At 36.7% G+C, this 22,313-nt stretch overlaps 1 protein-coding gene across 2 annotated transcripts in view; it reads right to left on the bottom strand.

The window, feature by feature from the left end:
* Nucleotides 1–18,416: 18,416 nt before the first annotated feature.
* BMP5 (bone morphogenetic protein 5) overlaps nt 18,417–22,313 on the bottom strand; it is a 54,120-nt gene continuing 50,223 nt past the window's right edge. For both annotated transcript variants that reach the window (XM_053938486.1, XM_053938487.1), the window contains one exon: nt 18,417–18,745. In XM_053938486.1, the coding sequence (XP_053794461.1) occupies nt 18,596–18,745 (150 nt within the window). In that variant the 3' untranslated portion in view covers nt 18,417–18,595. The remainder of the gene's footprint in view (nt 18,746–22,313) is intronic.

The raw sequence follows: 22,313 nt of genomic DNA, 5'->3' as shown, positions 1-22,313 counted from the left end.
ATGACCTAGCTTTGCTCGACAGGAATGATCTTTGTGTGCCCACAAACTCTGCTATTGATTTCACCATGCTCCTTTCCCAGCAACTTGACACTATGGAGCGCTGGCACCATTGAAATCTTTCAACATGGAAGCTCTTCATCACCAAGGTAAATAAGGAAGCTACAGTTTCAGGAGCTGAAGCTTGTAGCATGTCAGCTTTAAATTATCTCACTCCTGTAGTGACTGCTAATGTCCTCACCTTGAGCCTTACTGTACCTGCTAGTTTCTGCTTGGTGTATTTGAAAAGAACCCAGAGACAGAGTCCCCTCTTCCAAGACATGCTGTTGCTGACTTTCTGTTGCAGACCCATCAATCCACCCCATCTTAAGGGTTTAAATGCACAGAAATTCTACATTTAGCCACATTCCTGAGATGCTAAAATATATGTTATATTTAACCTTTTTATGTTAACTGAAGAGTAACCCCTAGGAAGACTTGGTAGCCTGTCTTTCATTGGTTAAAGCCAATTTTCTCTCAATGAATTCAAAGTTCATTTGCTATTTTAAGGGAACCCAGTAAGATTTTATTCTGTGGGAGGGCAGTACAGTGGGGAAACAGTGAGGCTTGACTTGCAGCCAGAATTAGCTGGAGAATTTCTGGATTTTGGCTGCACTTGCTGTATTAGCAGATTAGTCTACACTGAGAGATTTATCAGGGCCTGCACAAAATTAGAAAACCAAATCTGTTTATGGTGAAAACTTTTCTATCATGTCAAAGCCTGCTTATGTGTTCCCTATGCAATCCACCACTACCTGTTTTCCTCAGAGATCTGACGAGTGGATCACAGCAAAGCATCGGAGAAGTCATTTGTTTTGGTCCCTTGGATGAACTTTCATGAACATATTGAAATGAAAACAAAGACAGAGAAAGAACAGAAAAAGCCTAGAACTTCATTCTCTTCATTGTTTCTCCATAGCCTAGCAATTATTCAAGAGATAAATGACATCTATTTTAATATAAATGGCACAACATGTTTCCATTAATATTTGTGAATGAGCTACAATTAGGAAACTGGTTTGCTGTCTCTGATTTTTTGCCAAACCTCTTCCAGGCAGACTATTTTTGTCATGGGAATTGGCCATAAACATTTTATGCTTAAGCATAAATTTAAGATAATTTATTCTGGATTTATATCAGTATATCTCATTTTAGCTCATGGCATTTTCCTTATTTAAAACAGTACAAATCTCAACAGCATTTGACTTAGTAAAGAGAACCATGGAGGTTCTATGGATGGTGAGAGTCATACTTTTTTAAACAAAAATGCTGTCTGCCTATGTCAGTACTATTGAAAATGTTTTGTATCATAGTAGTGCATAAATAATAATTAAATCTTAGTCTGCTGTAAGGGATTTCAATCATCATTTCTGTAGCTTTTTTTCCACTTTTCTTACACAATTTGTATATTTTTGTTTTATACCAAGTAACTTTTAAAAGAGTAAATGTATTTGCATATATAAGTCAAATTTAGAAATGAGAAACATGAGAAAGCTATTTCATGGAAACAGCATCAGGAAATTGTGGAGAAATAAATATTATATCTCATCTCTGAACATGAGGTCATACTACACCCAGTTATGAAAAGTCATATTTATAAGCTCCTACCTCTGTGGTTTTGAAGGAGGGGGAGGGTATTCTCAGTTTGCACACTGCAAATCAAAAAAACCAAGGGATTCACTCTTATGGGAAGAAATTTGCGCGTTATATCAGTCTAAAACTGGATATTACTCCTAAAACCATGTTTACATTATTAAAATACATAAATAAATAAATACATAAATAAACAGAAAACTACACAGAGACAGGAGGAAGAAGTTATTTGCACTGTAGCAAGAAATCCTCAGATCAAGCAGCTTCTTTTCAAAGTGTGATTGTGGAATGTAGCAGCTGCTCAAGATTCTGCTAACTGTGGAAGATTCATGACCAGTAGATTAATTTACTTTTCACCAATTATAACTTATCTTACATCAGACTGTTTACAATTTCTCTGCCATCTACACGCATTAGCACCAGGTTAACGTGCAAACCATGTACTAAATGATGTCCTGGATAAATCTCTCCTGCTAAACAGCCCTTGTCCCTGCTTCCTGCGAATAACCTTTGATCTTCACATTAACAAAAAAAATAATTACTATCTTTGCCCAACCCATGACAAGCAATTTCACTCCTAAATAAGTGCACAGCTGGAGACAGATGTGTTCTTCTCTCTGGGCAGACCCTGCAGGGTCTTCAACAAGGCTTTATATCATACTTGTCATTCGTTTATCAGGATCCAAATGTTGTACACTGAAAATGTGTGTAAAACATTCTCAGAATTTCAAACAATAACAAATCAGAATGGGGGAGGGGGAGAAAAGGCTGCAGGAAAAAATAGAAGTCTCCCAGCTGTGCAAACTTAAGTAGCTGGATTAGCAGAAAATGCACTCCAAAAGTTACATTTTTGACATCTTCAGCAAAAGTTGATTCAAGGAATGTATTATCAAATTTTAAATTCAGTGCCAAACTAATGAAAGATCTTCCTTTAATGTTTCAGATCTTCCTTTAGCATCCGGACTATTCTGTTCAGAGAACTCTTGGAACTCTTTTTTCCCTCTCCCCAATAAACTGGTATTTTCTGATGAAGACAAAGAACTCCTTATATCTTTTGTTTCTTCATTTAAAGAAAATTTTTCATTGAAGCATATATGTTAATGTTTGATTCTGGTTTTCCCTTTTATCTTCATGTCTCTTTTTGGTACTCTGGGTTTTTTGTTCCTTAATCATATAAAAGCAATATCATTTAGGGAAATTATTTATTTTAAATAATTTTGATGGTACAATAAAAAGGAAAAATTTAAACGAGAACAAAAATAGAACATATAGATGAAAAAAATATTTTAAACAGCAACTTGTGAAATTCAATATCACAATAAATATGAATATTGCAATCAATTATATGGCTAGTGATTTATAATTTATTAAAGATTAACAAACGTAGCTGTATATCCTAAAAGGAATATAAAAACCTTTACGCCAATTTAATGAGCCAACATTAAACAAATGATATTAAACAAAACTTTAAACCATGTTCTGAGATCAAATGTCATATGAATTTGATTCAGTATAACATGTGCAACTCAAAATAAAAAAGAAACATGAAGCTAAGCAGTCTGGATAATTAAATTTTTCTTTCAATTCAGAAATCAGTAGTATTCAATCAGAAACTATCAATCATGTCTAAAAGAGGGAAGAATTGCCCAATTTTACGATTTTTTTTCCTGTTCTTTATAACTATTTACTTTGTCTTCAGTCTTCCTTGGTCTCTGCAGGACAGACCTGGATTGCTGTTCCTTTGTTCATCATAACCTTTTCCATCTGACCGTGGCACCTCTCCCAGCTCTCTTAAAATATCAGGATGAAACCAAGTGGGAATGCAATCTGGAGGGGAAAAAAGAGAAACAACCTCTTAGCAAATTACCATTGACCACTTTTGCTATACTCTGCTCTTTGAGAAGTCTAGATAGATCAGTCTTCTTTGGCTGAAACAAAGGTCTTATCCTTGCTGAATGTTCTTTTTCATCCTGGGTCTGTTGCCCTCTGTAGATCCATATTAATGAATAAAATCTCTGAGGGCTCACCCTGTGGCTCCAAGGACAAATGGATTGGCAGGGTGATGTCCACAGAGCTAAGTCCACTGTGTACTTGTCTCCCATGCAGGATGGCCTCACCCTTCCCTGCTGCTGGCAGCAGTCCCCTAGCACGTACCATCCCTGAACTGAGCCTGTGAGACAGTGCTAGCTAGCATGAGCCAAAACTGTGTCCAGAGAAAAACCTGCAGTTTTTAACCAGCAGTTTGGAGATGGACAGTAGAAGAGCACAGAAATAAGATGATCATGCCCCATCCCTGTTTAGCTGGAGCAGACATAGTTACAGTGACTAAAACTGTCATTCTGCTTCATGAGATGTATTTCAAGTGTATAGATGGGGCAAATGGACAAAGTTCTTGTGAACATTTTCAGATCTAACGTGCATGGTCTTACAATTTTTTAGTAATTCTCAAACACCACGGTCACAAGGAAAGCACAATTTTAACTGGCAGTAGAACAGAACTAAAGCTAACCATGCAAAAGCTCCCATCCTTTAAAGCTGATTGCTGAAATACAGTCATGGAAGCAATTCCTTTACTTTCTGCAGTGAAATCTTCTAAAATAGTGAGCTGAGTCTGATGAAAATTAGATCAGCTACTATGTAAGGGTCTCACATTACATTTGCCAGAGAAATGCAGTAAGCTTTCTTGGTCTACATCTCTTTAACTTGTCTGTGAATGGGAGGCTTCACAGTGACCACAGGGTTCAGAGTCCAGATTACATATCCTTAAAGCAAGCAGGGAGTATCACATTCTGCATAAAACATTTTTCAGCTAATATGGCAGGCAATGATACTTTTAAAAGTTTCTAAGGGACTTAAAGGTGTAAGCTCCCTTTCCAGCCAGGACCCTGGTCTGTATATAGGTATAGTCATGAAAAAGCTACACACCATGACCCCAAGGGTTTGCATATCTCACTATCCCCAAGAGTAGTCAGCAAGGCTGAAGTTGCTGTGTCTGAACAGAAACTGATTGGAGAACTGACTTAGCTAAAGGGCAGATACTGCTAACGTAATTTTTGAAAATTTGCCAGAAAATAAGGCCTAAAAGGCCAAAAAGAAGGTGTAACTTGAATTCATGCCATGAAGTCCTTTGTGAACTAATATTTTGCAGTCTTTGGCAAAAAAAGTGTGCTATTGGCGGTAAAAAGTAGTCATGCCAGTGCCAGTGCTCCCTTTTACCCAAAAAGCTGAGTGTTAGAGAGCAAGATATGGTAACGTGGGGCTCAGAGCAGCTTGAGAAGATTACAGCCCACATATCCCATGTGAGTTCTTCAGCCATGAAGGTAATGATCCTTATAATCATAAACATATTTTCTCTCCTACACAAAGATTTAAATATGCTACTGAAAGAACAATTCTGTCAGACAATACGAAGACCATTTTATCCCAAAATATCTTTCAGAAGCGAAAGTCAACTTGTAATATCTAGTTAAGGCACGTATGGCTGAGAATGGCAAGTTATGTGGCACATACCTGGGAAAGCAGAGAGGCATGGAGGAGCTGCAGGGATAGTCCATGGGTGGAAGATGGACTGGCTGCCCATATTCCCAGAGGGTGGAGTAAGCTGGGCTGGATGCTCACTGAGGTTCCAGGAGGGCCTGGCAGTGTCTGCTTCAGTTCTTGAGTCACCTGCTACCACTGAGAAAATGTGGGATGCACAGTAGCCCATGTGATAGGGTCAGGGGATTTGGCCTCCAAATGAGAGACCAACTTAAATTGCTCATGGCAAATAAAACAGATGGAGAAATGAATGTGCAAATCTTCCATGTTTTAAGTGACTGGAAACAACCTTCACAACCACTGGGGTGAAGAAAATATCTTTATTCCTGCTTTTTCCATATGGTGTAATCCAGCATTTGACGATGGTGGGTTTCTACAGCAGAAAGGCTGACCCAGATGGTTCTGCCCACCCTTTGCTCCCACCCTTTCTACTACACTCACCTGAGCATTTGGCTGGTGTTGTGTCGATCCTGGTCAGCATGGTGAAGGAAAAAACACCTTTTATCACACCAAACATTTTCTGTTGTATTTGCATGCTGAAATGATTCAGCACAGAGAAGGCCAAACTAACTCAGAAAGGGAGAGGTCAGGATCCTGGCAAAGGGTGGGGTCTTGGAAAAGCTAAGGCAGGTAATGATTGCATGCCAGCCAGCAAGGAATGAGCCAGCAAGGAAACAGGTAGGGAATGCCTGCTGTAAACATTAAGGCATCAGGCTACTAAGCAAGTGTAGCCAGTACTGAAGTACCTCTCAAGGAGAGGTATTTAAGCATTTTATGGAACTTTACCAGAAGAAATTAGACCTCAGGTAACTTAAGGATTCAGTGATGCCCATATTAATGCTTATCTGAATTTCTGTTTGGATGATAGTTTTTGCAGCATTTAAATGACATTTGGTTTCCTATATCTATCTGAGATTTCTTACTCATGATATCAAAGGCACTTTTGAAAATGTTATGGAAATCCTTAATTACCCTGGGTATCTTAAGAATTTTAGCCATTCTATTTCCAAACTATTCAAGGGTAATTGTAATAATTTCTATGTTGTACAAGAGCCTCCTGATTCCAAGTGCCATATATTACTAAGTACCATTTTATCTAGTACTCAGCTAGAGCCTTTTTGAAAGACAGATTGTAACTGAGTGTCATAAATTCTGTTTTCTGATAACCATTATTCTTATAGTGCTAGAATAAGTGGCTGAAACATGTCTGTGAATAATTTTTAACTAGATAACTTACAGTTCTTACTTTATTAACTTAGCCTCAGACAATCTTGTTTCCCAGTTCTTAAGAAAGACATAAAAACCCAAACCATAATGTCTTATTCTCCATAAGGCACTTTCATCCAAACCTTCATTAGATTTCTCTTTCTGAGTGAGGCCCTAAAGACCATGCAGCAAAGCCAACAGTCTGCCATTCTCAAACTTTTAATTGTTCTTCAGAATTTTGTGAAGAAGTTTAAAATGCAATTTTAGCAGTTGTAGCAAGGACAATAGAGTATCATATCTTTATGCATTTTCATGCATTGCATTTTATTATTAATATCTTCCTGTGAATGTCTGATCTCTGAGAAATGAAGAAAAAAAATCTAAATATCAGGTACAAATAAGAGGAAGGCTAAATTCTCAAACTTTACTTTAACAGAATTAAAACAGAAAATTTCATGGGAACCAAGAGGAAGAAAAGTTTATACTGGCATTCTGATCAGATTTCCTATTACCTCTATTATAATTATAAAACATATATAAATTTTCACCTATTAAAATTGTTAACTTACAACATATGTAGCTTTTCATAAAACAGCAAGAGTAAGATTAGAAATAATCAAATTTTAAGACTTTTCTATTCCTAGTAAAACCCATGGAATTGAAATCTAGGCTTTTTGCATCTTTATTTGGAAAGGTGCAAAAATTATCAGTGAGATAAATGCTTGCTGTTGGATAAATTCTGAATCCAGGTTTTCTTTCTGTGCACACAGCACTGTATGACATGGGAAAACTTCATTTTTCTCTGCTGCAATGAGGTGACAGCGTCAAACTCTAGGAGATACCAGCCAAACATAGCAACACTGCTCCAAAATGCATGAATTGCAGATCTAGCTCAAGGACTAAAGCTTCTAGTCTTATACATGACATCCCAAAAATTAATAAGCAAAGCAATATACAATAGTACCAAAATACAATCCCAAGCAATTCTGTTTTCATGCAAAGACATTGATCAATTCGAGCTCATACAAGTGGATGAACGCCAGTCCTCAGCCATCTCAAAATAAAAGCAAAACATGAACAAAGGAGGACAGGGGAGCCCTAAAGAATGTGTTGCATGTGCAGTCCTTCAGAGAGAAGTGTTGTTCTACTCTTGAACACTGTGCTGCATACACTGTCTGGAGAAGCCACAAATCAGCCAAGCACAGATCCATTGCCCAGAGAGACATGGATTTTCCATGTCATTTTTTACCTATCTTCCAGGGAATTCATAAAGATGAAAGCAAAATGTAGAGATTGGTACCATCACATTGTGTTCTGATTTTTTCAGCAGTATACTGAGTCCATAAAACAATTTGTTTTGCTCAGCAATTCTTTGCTTTTTTTGAAATAGATGGAGTGAAAAAGGCTAAGATCCTTTCAAAGACCAATCTGTATCCCAACAATAGACATTTTCTTTATTATAATTTATAAATATACATACAAATAAAGCACAGGAAAAACAAGTATCACATGGAAAGACACACAGATATACAAATGCTGAGAACATATGTTAACAAATAGACATCTAAAACCATTTTTTAGTGATAGTGTGTGAAGAGCAAAAGTGTTTAGATCAAAGGGATGTGCATGGTAGAGTCACTAATGTGTTGAATCAAGTCAATATGCATAACAGTTCACCAGTCTAAACAGGGTTAGAGCTGGGAAATCTAAGAAGAAAATGAAGATAATTATGATTTTTGAGGCATCTATATTCTTAACTAAGGGCTTTTGGTCCCTTGGGGTGATCTGACCCTACTTTTTTGTTGTGTAGAAGATGAAAAAAATATGTATAGCTAGAAACCAACATAAGAACTAAATCCATCTGGGGGTATCATCTCACAAATAGTTTAATTGAATGCAGAGTCTGTCGTTTTGCTCCAAGCTATTTTAAGATAGTTCTCTTTCTCTTGACCTTTTAGATGAGGTCTACAGTTACATCTACCTTTCTTTTTGTTCTGAAAATAAGTGGAGAAATGGTAGCAAGGAGTATTCTGATCCAGTGAGTTCACCACGACTTTGGAGAAAGGCTTCTGAAGGGAACAATTGTAGATGGCCCTGAGTGTGCATAAGCCTCACACTACTCAGTTTTTAGTGACACTCAATATCCCAATGGAGCTATACAGTGAAGAAAATTACTATAACCAACAACATAGATTTCTGTTTGGTTTATTCACTTTTATGTCATGAGGGGAATAAAGATCAACACAATTACAATGTCTGTTTAGGCATTTATTTCTGTTCTCTCTGCCCTGCACCTTGCATTAACACGTAAAATTTTGCAAAGACTGCTACAGTGCAGTGAATTATCCCACTAAGTCACTAAAGAGTGAGAAAATTGCTCTCAGATTCAGTGAGTCATCAGCTCTGCACATTATGTATTATGTTTTATGTATTATGTATTATTATGTTTTCAGACTTTTTCACAATATCTAGAAAATTCTGAGAACATAAACAGTAACATTTCATAAACTGGAGAAAGTCATTTGAAGGGAATAAGCAAAAAAATAGCTTGAGCAAATAATTTCCTTTTTTTATGACTGAAAGAGTTCTTTAGTATTAAAAAAATTAATACCTTGAAGTGAGCAAATTAGAAAAAATATACAATTTTCTAATGAAGGAATATTCTTTTAATTAAGAAATATATCAGATGGTATGTGTTTACACACTTGCATTTTTATATGCAAATAAAAAATAAGCACAAAAAGGACTATCTGTTATCTGACCCCCTCATTAATATTAAGCTATTTATCCTCTTAATTTTCCTTTGATACTGATAAATGTTATTATTGTTGTATTACAAATGAGAACTGAAAGAGGCTAACATACCTGTGAAAATTTTGGTTTATCACAAAAAGAAGGGTATGGCAGACAAGAATTCAGAAACAAACCAACAAGAGCATCTAATGGCATAAATAACACTATTTTTGTCTGCTAAATGGATCTGAGTGTCAAAAGGTCTCACAAAGACTAATTAATTTCACTTGTCCTTTATTAATGCATGACAAATTCATGCAGCTATGGGATACTTGTTTTTCCAAAGTTTCATTGTAAATCAATTATAGAAGCAGGGAAACAACCCAGAATTTTTAAGCCCATCTCATTCTCTTGCACCAAGGAAACTTCTGACTCTGGTTTTATGCCCTTTAAAATGTATCTGAAGTTTTAATAATTTATATGAAATTAACTGGATAAGTGACTTCAAATATTAGTCTCTAGCCTTTCCAAAATTAATTGACTAAATTGCTTTGATAGTCAGCTGACAGTCACTCCTCTCTTTTCTTTACAGCCCAGATAGAAATGGGAAGAAGAGACCCACATGTCTTAGAATATAGCCAAGAGTTAGTGTGTCTGATATGAAAATGATACAATTTCCTCTTGCAAAATCTATCCAACAATTTCTAGTAATTTGAAGATCTACATCTTTGTGCATAAGTAAAGGTTAAATAAGGTTAAAACTTTGCTAGCTGGGCTGTATTTATACTGTAGTAGACTCTTCAAAATATCTAGCATACAGTCGTGACCTCTGAAAAGACTGAGAATACAAGTGCTGTCAGTGGTTCTTACTTATACAAAACTGAGTCAGCATCAAAAATGTCAGCAGAACACTTTCTGTTTTAATTTAATTCTCTCAACATTTTCATTGGAAATGTGTGTACATTTCAACACTGGGCTGCCAAACTTAAGGAATTCCCAGCTCTGCACAGATGATTGCACTGTATGGTTAACCACTTCACTGCATCTCTGGAGCACTGCATAAAGCAGGGGAGCAGCCACCTTTTCACAGAAGTAGGACCCTCACAGTTGCAATGAACCAAAGAGAAAAATACTCAGAAGTACTCCTGGCAGGGTGTTAGTCAGAAGATGGTGCTATTATAACAGAACTTTTAAGGCAGCTGAGTCTCTATGGGAAAACGCAAGAGAAAGTAAACCCTAAGCGTACATTAAAAGCTGATTTCAATGTGAGCTGATGTTCTGCATCTCACTGAATACACCTCACAGTAATGTACTCACTAGGACACCCTTTAATTCTATACCTTGGCTTGCTTGCATCAAGGGGAAAATGCACAGGAAAACATTTCAAATTGCCATTCACAAACTTTTGCACACTCATTTACATAATTTCAGCCCTCACATGACAAAAAAATACATTTTTCAATGCTCAAATGACAAAAACAAAATTATTAATTTCTACCCCACATAGTGTGTTTCCATGTCAATATATGGGTTCTGATTGAGTTGCTGCTGGTACTGTAAAAAACCTAGAAATAGACAGTAATATAATTTCATAGCCTCTGAAGCATTATTAGCTCAAATATAGCTCATAGAACCACTGTTTTGTGTCATATAGAAATAGCTTTGAAAGCACTTCCTTTTGTCTTTATAAGGGGAAAAAATGGAAGTTACACAAGTCTTCATAAACAGAATACTAAATTTTCAGCAGTGTGAAAAGATTGCATTGTGACTGTGAAGGAGAAAAACCTGATGTTGGTGGGAAAATGAGGAAACAGACATATAATTACTAAAACATTTGGTTGCAAGTAAATGAGCATAGTAATTACCTACAACAAATGGGTGATTAGAAATGCATGAAATTAGAAATTAGAGCAGTCTACAGGAGAGCTAATTGCTATAATTGATATGATGAGTGATATGGATTTTACAGTCTTTGGGCAATCACAAAAACTAGATTATAAAGGCAGAACCACTAAGTAGAAACTACCAAAGATGTGTTTTACTGTCTGACAGAGATCTCTTCTTTGCTAGAAAATCCATAGTGCTGTTCTTAATATCTAGAATGTAATGAATGTACACTTATGTGAAGAAAACCAAACTGGGGACAAGTGTTCTCATCATGATCCAAATACATTAATGGAAGAGGTTGCCATTCCTGGCTGTACTCCAGTGCCCTTCTGAAGAAGGTCACTGTATTGAGTAAACTTCTAGAGGAGCAATCTCTTAAAAAAAAATTGCAAAAATCACATCTGTGAAATGAAACAGCCTGATAGCCTGGCATTGCTTGAAAATTCAAGCAGACTGCTCTCCTGAAAGGCTGATAGGCCTTAGTGCTTAGATTCAGGGCAGTGCCATGTAACTAATGACTGTAAGGATAATGATATAACAGCTGTATATGATGTTTAGTTACCCAATTAAAACAATTTAAATATATGCATTTCACATGATTTCTGCCTTAACAATTATTATTTGGCTCATTTCTTACAGCTTTTTTCAGCAGCAAAGGTCAGCTAAGGGAAAAGATTCAGAGGAATGAGGGGAAAACATTGAAGGAAATATTTTGCAATTAGCTATTCTTAGTTATTATTAGTTACTTAGCTATTCTAGAGTAAATCCAGAGGAACTCTGTTCCTCTACTGCAGTGTGTATTTACATCATGGGAAAAACCAAGAGAATGGGAAAAGAGACAGTCAGTGGAAATGGGGTGTAACATGATTGAAGAGAGGGGTCAAATTCTTTCCTGCCAAAAAATGAGCAAACCTCTGTGAAAATGTCAGTGAAGCTTCACTCAGAAATGTCAAGAGAAATTTTAACTGGAGTGGGAATTTCACAATGAGTATGTTTCTGTTTTTTTGAAATAGAGCCATATCTTTAAGCACTTTTATGATTAAATGGAAGCATTTTCAGTGGGCCCTACTGTGCACTATTCTGTGAGACACTTCTGTTTCCTTGCTGGACAGCCCCTGTGTCTGCACTGTTGGAGAAGGGAACCCTGCAGCTTCCAGGCTCCTTTCCACAAACATGGGCTGCTGGCTCTTCAGTGTTGGTCAGTGTCCTACAGCCCCAGCCCTGCCAGGCTGATGGGGCTTCTGCCAGATGTCAACACACTCCTGGCTTCTTTGCCCCAATGGCCACTTCTACAGCGCTGGTGTGAGCTCTGCAGATCTGCAAGGATCTGTTAAAAAACTTTTTAAAAACTGCTTTCATGATTGTTTTTAAAACTTCTAATTTAAATTTGGGAGCTTCCACATTCAATTCAATTCTGAAGCATGAAATTAATTTCCCATGATTTTAAATTATCTTCAGCTATATTTTGTTGTAGATGAGTGAGAGAAAAGAGTAAAAGCATCAGGCCTTATTTATAAGGAGAAGAAATCTGAGAATTAAGGAGTTGATTGTATTCTGGCATGAATACCATTCTCATTACCTCACTGTCCAGTATGGGTAAACAGAAAGAATCAGAAATATGTTTACAAGTATTTCAAGGGCACTATTAATTTTGATAGATTTTGTATGTACACCAATACATCCAAGAGTATTGATCTGGTCCTTGGATATATGTCCTGAGGTACACAGTATTGATCCTGCTAATTAGAAACTCTTAAATTTTCACTAAATTAGTAGAGATTTCAAAACAGGAAATGTTTTCAGGCTCAGTAGTTTGCTAAATACTCTTTCCTTTACAGGGAATAGAATTAGCTATACTAATTCAATTTTCAAAGATGAAACCAATTCAAGAGTTTTGTTTCTTGCTAAATGCACAAATCCTTTTCACAGACAGGTTTCATGGAACCTTATGCACTTACCTATGTATGTTTATCCACAAGAATTTATACCAAGATAGCAAACCAAGAAAAATCCAAATACATGCAAAAATGAAAGAAAAAATAAGCAAAAAGATTTCTCAAAGTTTCACATCCCAGTTAAACAAGTAACTGACTTGGCAGGTCTTGTCTTTGTTCTGTCCCTGCAGCACAGTCTAGGAAAGAGCACTCCCGGTGGGAGCTGTTAGTCTTGAATAATAAAACAGATAACATGCAGAGAAGGCTGAAAAGAGCCATTGCAGAGGTTAAGGGAGAAACACTAATTTTGGAAAGGAATCCCAGTGGTGGATGTAAAATTTGCCCAAATAAAAGGGAACACATGTTCTTGTGGCAGAACAGCTCAGCAACCAAGAAAATAACCAGGCATGAAAAGCTTTATTTTCCAATTAGATCAGTTTAGGGAGTTTGATGTATGTGTTGTGTTTCTCTACCATGTCTTGTCCAACTTTTGGTCTCTCTGCAGTCGAGTAGCTCCAGGTTCAAGCCTGGACTTCTCTGTCAAATAATTTATGGGGGCAGAGATGCCAGAAAGATCCCCCACAAAGTTTTCTCCTTACAAGTTAGTCTAAGACCTTTCTCATTTTCACAAGTGTTTCTGCTCATAAGTCAGCTGGAAACCCAGAAGAGACCAGGACAAGTTTTACAGAGAAGATCTGCTCCCATGTCTCTGCTTCAATATTATTCTCTGGGAGCTGTTCCCTAGAAAATATGTTGCTCTCACATCTCCAGCCAACATCTGGCCTAAGAACCCCTGCTATACAGACATGAACACAGTCCCAGTCTTAACACATTGCTGAACTTCCCACTGAGGAGGAGGAAAATGTAAGAAAAGGGAGGGATGTAACACTACCTTCAACTCTACTGGTACAGATTTATGACCCTGTTGAAAAGGTCCTCCAAGATAGTTGTTGGTTCCCTAGAAGTAGCTTTTAAATACAACCACTCCCATATTGGACTGGAAAGATGTGGTCTACATTATGCACACAAATAACCATGAAAATAGAAAAATATTTTGTAAATGCAAAGTACAGGTCCAGGTAAGCCCTAAGACTGCCTATCATTCCTTAAAGTTATGAGCTGCATGGACAGAAGTGCCAAGTGTATGCATCCCTCGCCAAGAGTGTGCAACAGGGTTTAGAGCACTGGGACACTGGAGGCCTAGTTGTCTTCCCTATCCTGCCTCTCATCTGCTCTTCTCCCTGTCAAGCCTCTCCACTTTCCTGTACATGTAAAGTTAAGCAATACTAATAACACATACTTCTATTGTAAAGCATTAACATCTGCTAAAGCAATGAAAATATTCATTCATATTAATAAGAATTATCGGTGGTGCCTATTGGAAGCAAAAATGTACAGGAAGAGAACAGAAAGCATTTAGCTGGAAATATAGCAGTTAGGGGAAGTGTCTGTGTCATGTGTTGTAAATGTGGAAAACAGAATACAAAAGGCCCTTTTAATTCCAATGAGATTCACGACCCCTCGTATACCACGTTTGGTGCTGATTTATTTGAATTAAGATGGCAAGAAAGCCTCCTCTCACTGTTTTTTTTGTTGCAATTTTTTTAGTTTAGTTTTCTTTTGTTTTTAATCAAGCTCTTGCTCAAGCCCTGTGAGTAAGAATTCAGTAACACATTGTAAATCACATTTTGCAAGTTCTGTGACTTCAGATGAGATAGTAAAAGATAATGCTATATAATTCACATGTGGCTGGTTTGTCATTCAGGCACCACATGTCAGATTCTCCCTCTACACAGCTGAATGTGTGAGCAAAAAAGCTGTAGAGACTGCAAATAATGTAATTTTAAGGTCCTGGTAATTAGAATTTTTTGATTATTGCTGAAACAATTCAGAGTCTTATGAGTACAAGCCTAAGTCATTTTTTTAACTTTAACAAATTAAATTTATCATGAAACTTTTCCAAAAGAGGAATTGACAAAAAAGCTCAAAAAACAACAACCAACTGAAACAAAACAGAAGAGTACACAATCAGCAGTCAAATCTTTTCCCAGTAAAAGGCAGAGAAAATTATATTCCAGAACAAAAGTGTGACATCCCATCATGATAACAGAAGGTTTCTCAAAGCTTCACATACAAAATAAACATCTGAGTAAAACTTTTTCAACAATGTAATATTATTTTTAAGCTGTTAGGGATTGTCACTGGCTACAGTTGCTCAAACAAGGTCTAAGCAGAGTCACTGTCCTAAACTTACACTGTAGTCTTTGGAGAGAATAAGTGAATTGCAATCCAAAAAAGCAACTTTTCTATGTTGTCCCTAAGAGAGTCTCAGTTAAGGTGTCTACATCATAGGTGTAACTCACACCACTCATGCATCTACTGTTTACCAAAATGAGGCCCAAAATGGTCTGACAATTGACTCACATCAGAATGTAAAGACTAAGTACTGTTTTATAGCTTTATACATCCCAGTATGCAAAACAAACAGCTGAGCTCTCATGTACATCAAGGAAGGCCTGGTTTCTTATTCCTAAAGATACCCAAGCTCCTCGAGTGGTTTCATTTTCACTACCTACCTAATCACTCACACAAATGCATATTTACCTGAACAGCCTGCTGCAGAAGGAAGAGTCATGGCATTGTTAAGGACATGTCAGCATTTCAGATAGATGCACACTGGGAAGAAGCATGATCATCATTTTGTTTGAAGACATCCACACCAATGGCTCTCTGAGACCTCTCTAGCTGAGTTTTGCACTGGAACAATGTTTTGCTATGTTGTCAGCTACCAGTCAGCTTTGCAACATTAATTCTGAGTTTTTTGGGTTTTCAGCCCTCGAGGTTCCAGTTGTTAAGGATGTTGAAACCTTAATCAACTTGAAAGAGAGCAAAGTTCTTGTGTCCTAAATGATAATGGAAGAGTCTTCATAACTAGAGAAATAGATATAGCTACAGATAAGGGTAAATTTTCATATAATTGTGTGCATGTTGCATTAAATATATGTGTATATATTATGCATAAATATCTATAAAATAACAAGTATTTGATAGGACAAAGGAAAATCACAAAAAGTCTTGCATTAGTTGGTACTACTGAAGAAGAGCATATATGAAGAGGTTTACATGAAAACAGGCCTGCATTTACTTCTCCAGAGCATGTAGAAAGTTTGGTGCTACTATCCTTTATTGCAAACAGAGGAATAACCAGTTCTGGATTTATTAGGAATTTTAAAAACCATTTCTCCTTTCTAGTGTTGAGTAGAGTACTAGCACTTCAAGGTATGATTTGAAGGTATGATTCTTATTAGTAGCGCAGATAGTTCACCATCTACTGGTCAAGAAGCAAGAAAATAAAAGTAATTTTGCAAAATGTCTGTACTAAAAATGAACCATAACAAAATCTGTCAATAATCATTGTTAATCTCCTGCTCTTTTCTTTTAAAAGGATACCTCAAGTCAGTGTCATTTTGTCATGTGTCTAAGGAGCAAAGCCACAGCAGAGGAAAATATTATTAAAGGTTTATTATGTCTCAAAATATAGAAATATATTCCAACAGCATATTTTAAAGAATAATATAACAATAATCTTCAGCTTCTTAGTCTCAAAATGGTACACCATTATTTAAAAATATATTACTTAATGTACCCAAAATTTAGTGTCCATCAAATTCCATTTAGAATAAATTGAGTTCAAAAAAGCATATCCACCTACCCAATTTATACAAAAAACCAGCAATTTTTGAAGACAACAGAGGAGTTTAACTTTTCTAAAATGCTATTTAGATACAGACCTTTTTTTCTATATATTCTTGTACATGAACTGCAACTAAATCTAGATATGTAGGTAATGTCAATATAAAATACAGACAGGAGTGTAAAATGGAACTGTTCTATTAATGGGAAAGAGTTCCCAAGGCTGAAATCAGAACTGCTAATTTTTTTTTTTAATTGAGTGTATGCATTGAAAGGATTTATGTATTACTCTAATAGCAAGGTAAAATAAATTAGTTTCTGCAAAAATAACAGCTGCCTATTCACATGCATACACACAGTCACACATATGCTGATTTTATCAGTCTGTAATCATCTGAGTTTTCTGAGATATGTTTTAAATAACCAGAGAAGTCAGAGTTTACATGATTAGACTGTCTAAGAAGAAACTTATAAATCCTATCCATTTTTTAGCAACTCTTTGAGAATGGTTTAAAGGAAGCATTTTTAATGAAGGCAGATCATGATAAAAGCATATGTGATAATCAGCTATGTAATAGAGAGAAAAACATTTCTATTTTCCTGTTTTCATAATACTAAAACAAAGGGGTACCCAAACATATGAAGTGTAATTAATTCAAAATAAACCTGTGTGTAGTGGTGATGGGAAAGGTAATTTGTAATTGGTTGTATAATTCACAGCCAAAGGATTTAACTTGCGGCCAAAATTTAGTGGGAATAAAAAGTTATCTATACAGATTTAAGAACTATTAAAGTTGCAAGTGCTAAATAAAAGTATTCCATATTGAGTCTCATTATTTAAATCAATCTCCACATGATAGAAAAGCAGATGGGACTGCAAGTAGGCTGCAAGTTACCCAACATCATCTTATGAAAGATGTTTTTTATCTTTTCCTGAAAACAGTCACCACCAGGGATAAGATTTTTGATTAAACAAGTGACAACTGCTGCACCCCTTGTGCTTTCCCTTGCACATTCTTAAAACATATCCAGAAGCGGGAGCTAAATCAAGCAAAGCCCTTCCATACCCTGTATTCTGTACACTTTGTGTATATAGTAACTTGTGTGTGTAATGGGAAGGCTTGTGTGTTTTTTTGTTTGATTTTGACTTCTTTTATGCTATTATAAAAATACCTTCCACAGCAGTGTCATAGATAATAGACTGATATGATTTGAGGTAAGAATGTTGTAGTTCAACTTTTAGTGTTAATTTGGAAAGTCATAGATAGAGGCAAGAGTCTGTCTACACAGAACTTCTGAAGCCTGGAGCCTTTTCCAAACTCTGCAGCTCACAAGCCAAAAAGTAACATACTCCTCCAGTTACACTCATCTTGTTAAAGAAAATAGTTATAACAATTATGTGCAATTTTTTCACTTCTATTTTTTATCTCCTATTTATTTACTTAAGCACTGTTCAATATTTCACTTCTTCTAATGAAGCAGAAGTTCTAAAAGAAAAAACATATTTAGCTGAGCAGCTTTGTTTAGTTTTTTTCTTCCTGTGCCTTTTTCTAAATAAATACCTAACCACAGTTTTCATTGGCATAATATGACCAAATGCATTTTAGTTCCTCTAACAATACAAAGCAGTTACAGAACTTCTGGAGTTTCTAGTTTAAAAAAATTCCATACAAAAAGGCTTTACTTTACAATATTGAAATGGGATAAAGCAAATTTCAGTATGGTCAATTGAAAAATTAACTTGTGAACTTCCGCTGCATAGTGAGGTGACCCACTATGAAATTTTGCTCATACAAAAGAAACTATATACTTTTAAATAAATAAAAGCTACTATATACATTATACTGTACAATTAAATGAGAGACGACATGAAATGGAATAAATTTAGGCCCGCCTTTTCATCAGCAATGCTCATATCTTGACTTTATTACAACTTTGAATAAAACCCTCTGCTTTAGATTATTTTTTTTTTTATTTTAGTGGCAGCCACATGAACGCACCACCATATTCCTGTATTTTTTTAAAATAACATTGGAGCTGTCATCAAAGTAGAGCACGGAGATTGCATTCAGTTTTGTTGGTGCACAGCATGGCTTTGGTACATGATCGGGGAACATCAAGTGAACCTGAAAGACAGATAAATACATAGCTCATATATCAAACAGAGAGGTGCAAGGACAATGTCAGTGCAAAATATGTCTTTGCAATTCAGCAAGGGCTGTGGTCACAAATTTTCCTCGGTTAGCAACTTTAAAGTACAGCTTACCTCCAGCATATTTTTCTGATTTCAATTGCACAGGGTTATACAATAAAAGCAGATGGAGAGATAAATGAGAAGCAGCCAAGACAGAAAGTTGGTTTTTAGATGAAATTTAGAGAATTGGAGTTAGGCAGCTGCTCAGGAAAACATTTAAACGTATTGTCCATTCCATCTTTGCTGAGGGCAAGGCATAACATGAAGCAAAGGCTCAAGCCCCAGGTCTCACCAGGACCCCAGCATGAGCTAAAATACTTTCCTGTGTTGGGGGCTCAGTGTGGAGGAAAATCTATTGCAGGCAGCAAAGGTTGTGCAGGCAAAGCCTCATAATGAAACTGTTTTCAGCCTATGAAATGGTAAAATGTGGAGTCTCAGACAGTATGAGTGCACTTTAAGGTCTTATCTAGGTATCTATGGATCCAATTCTACTTCCACCGAAATAAAAATCATAAAAACATAAAAATCAGTTCATAAGGTGGGTGCCAGCTGGACAGAATATTTGGGGCAGAGAAGTCTTTATGTTCACCAGGCTGAAATATATCAATGAAAGACTAAAGCAAAAGAAAAGAGTTTTGAAAAGTGTCCCAGAACAAACAAGATCTAGTGGAAATAAAATGGGGGAAATACAAATTCTTTGTACTTGAAAGAAGGTTGGATGTAATATTCTACACATGCTGAAGACTTGGAATCTGGGGAGCCAGAGAAGAGGGAGTTGTAATAGAGACGGCAACAACATTAAGGCATGGATGAAGACTTCGGCAGTAATAGATTTTGTTTGTATGTTAAGTCTTTGTAAATCTGTTAGAGCCATCTGTCTTGCAGTGATATAAACCCAGAGCCTTTGCCAGACAACAGAGAACAGTCTATCAGGAAACAATTTTTACATAACAGTTACCATGAGAAGGTCTTTTGAAATGAGCAACAATAAATCCTGAAGTAGCTGTTTTGTAATAATTTAGACACACATTTAAAAGCTATTTAACAAATGAATAGCAAAGCACTGGAGAAAAAAATGATTGTGCCTGACCTGGGCAGATGTTTGTCCGGCCATAAATCATGGTTCCACCAGCCCCTGCCACCCCGATGGAAGATCCATGGCCCCACAATACTCCCTAGGAAGTGATGTTCACAGCCTTTTCACATGTTTACCCCAAATTCAGTGCAAACCAACCTGATGATCCACTGCTTTGCATGCCCAGGAAGACAATGCTACCCCTGTGCCTCTTCTGAGGGTGATGCAGGAAATGAGAAGTTTATAGAGCTTATTAAATGCACCCTGTCTTTTATTTATATGCATCTGTATTGTCTGTTTGCCTGAGTTCAATTGCAGACAAACAAGAGAGGGAGAGAGTGAGGTACTGGCCCATATTTCTCCTATTCTTGTTACAAAAGAAAACAAAAAAGAATCAGTTAAATTTGGAGGGGTACCAAGGAACAATCATTTCCCAACCCAAAGAGCAGGCTTTTTAAGAATGGTGTAATCATTATGGCCAAGAGGTGACTGCATTTGGATTAGGGTGGAGCATATGAATAATTGCTTCCCAAGCCATCCCCATATGCACACCTTGTGTAAATCTGAATTTTATATAATTTAAACCAGAAAACATTAAACTACTGTTATCTCATCTAATTTATGTACAGCTAAAACTTAATTGGCCTCATGATTTTTTGGCTGCACTGAATGCATGTTTAGTACATGCAAAGGGAGACACGCAATTCCAAAATGGCCATAAAAAGCAAAAATTAAGTATCCAATTTAAAAAATAGGACAAACTACACACATTTCCTAACAATGGGAAAATAACCATTTTGGACAGGAAAAACACACAAGAGAAAGTAGCACTGAGCCAACTCTTATTTAACAGTTCATAATTGCAGGAGGGAACTCTAACCTGGGGATCTCAGTGATATTGGCAACTTTTCTGGACAATGCTTGTGTAATACTAAACTATTGCTTTGCTGACCTACTTCTTTTCTGCTCAGGACTGCAGATATGCTGTTCTTCATTGTCTTCTAAGAACACTGCTTCCTTGCCAACTGGCATTTTCTGTTCCCTTTCACCTGAACTCCTTAACGCACTTCTACTTTTTTTCACCCTCTGACATTTTCCCTTGTTTTTGTAAATCTTGCTGACTTGAATTCTAGTATAGAGGAATAATGTTGCATTGGTGACTGGACTTGGAGATGGTGAGTAAATGAAAAATTGAATGGAACGGAAAAGTTCTCAGCATATGTTGAGTTTTTGAAAATGTCCCTCTCATATAGAAATACTTGGCAATTTTCACAAACAGAACTTGGTTTCGATCAGAAAGAAATCAAATTTTATTTTTGTTTGTTTGCTTGCTTGGTTTTGGGTTTTTTTTTTTTTTTTGGTGTGGGGTTTAAATTTGAGGGAGGTGCTTGGGCTGGTATCCCGGTAGTGACTCCACTCATTTCTCAAGGGGGAAAGGTTTTTCAGGCCCAGATTTTGATGTGAAAACAAAAGAGAAAGATCATTATCCTTACACAGTCATCAGCATAATCTGATAGTCAGGATACCTTGCCATTATTAGTTTAAATCAAACGGAACCTTAAATCCATGTTTCTCTAATCTCAGTTGTGTGCCTTGAACATTCCAGAAACTAATTGGGGATGACAACCCTTTCCTGTTCTCATTTCATGCTGTGACTCCCTCCTTGTGTATTATCTCTCATTCCTCCCCTTCTTAATCATTCTGCTAATACCAGTGCTATTCGAATCCAGTTCTTCAGCTGGCACAGGTGAAAAATCAGTTTTTGACCAGACTGACCAGACTTTGGCCTTACAGCATTACATTTAGTCATACTCTAAAGGTCATTTCTGTAGATGAACGGTGCTGGGGTAGAGGAGGCCTAGCCAGCTGCCTCAACTAAGATCATCTTTTTGGCTGCTCCAGCTGAGGCACAGGACTAACATAAGAATTAGCAGAGGCAGAAAGCTGGCTGCAAATCCCCTTTTACATGTACCAGGCAGAGCAACAGATCCAAATACACTTATTTTTAAATTGCATTTGTAAGCCAGGCATGACTGAACACAATTTCTTACATGCAAATGCATCTGTTTGCAAAGCTTCACATTAAATTACAGTGTAAGAATCTCTGCCAACAGTTGACAACAGAGGTCCACAGAGTGGCCAAGTGTCATCATTTCTGGAAGGTATAACATGTAGATGTTAACACTGAGTTTCAATAAGCTGCAAAAACTCTTGGAAGTCAAACCAGGGGGCCCCTTTAGTTCCTGTCTACACAATTCTCCAGAAATATAACACAGTCTTCTCATGTGCTATTGCATTTGAAATGGAGGTGAAACTTACCACACATGGCACTCTGAGCAGGTCCTCTCTCCAACAAAATCACTACAGCAGGTTTTGAAATGAATTATGATTTACCAAGAAATAATCAAAATTCAGTAGTGATAAG

Source organism: Vidua chalybeata, chromosome 3 (assembly GCF_026979565.1).
Source record: "Vidua chalybeata isolate OUT-0048 chromosome 3, bVidCha1 merged haplotype, whole genome shotgun sequence".
Taxonomy (NCBI): domain Eukaryota; kingdom Metazoa; phylum Chordata; class Aves; order Passeriformes; family Viduidae; genus Vidua; species Vidua chalybeata.
Note: the sequence above shows the minus strand (reverse complement) of the source record. Positions and strands in the feature narration are given on the sequence as shown.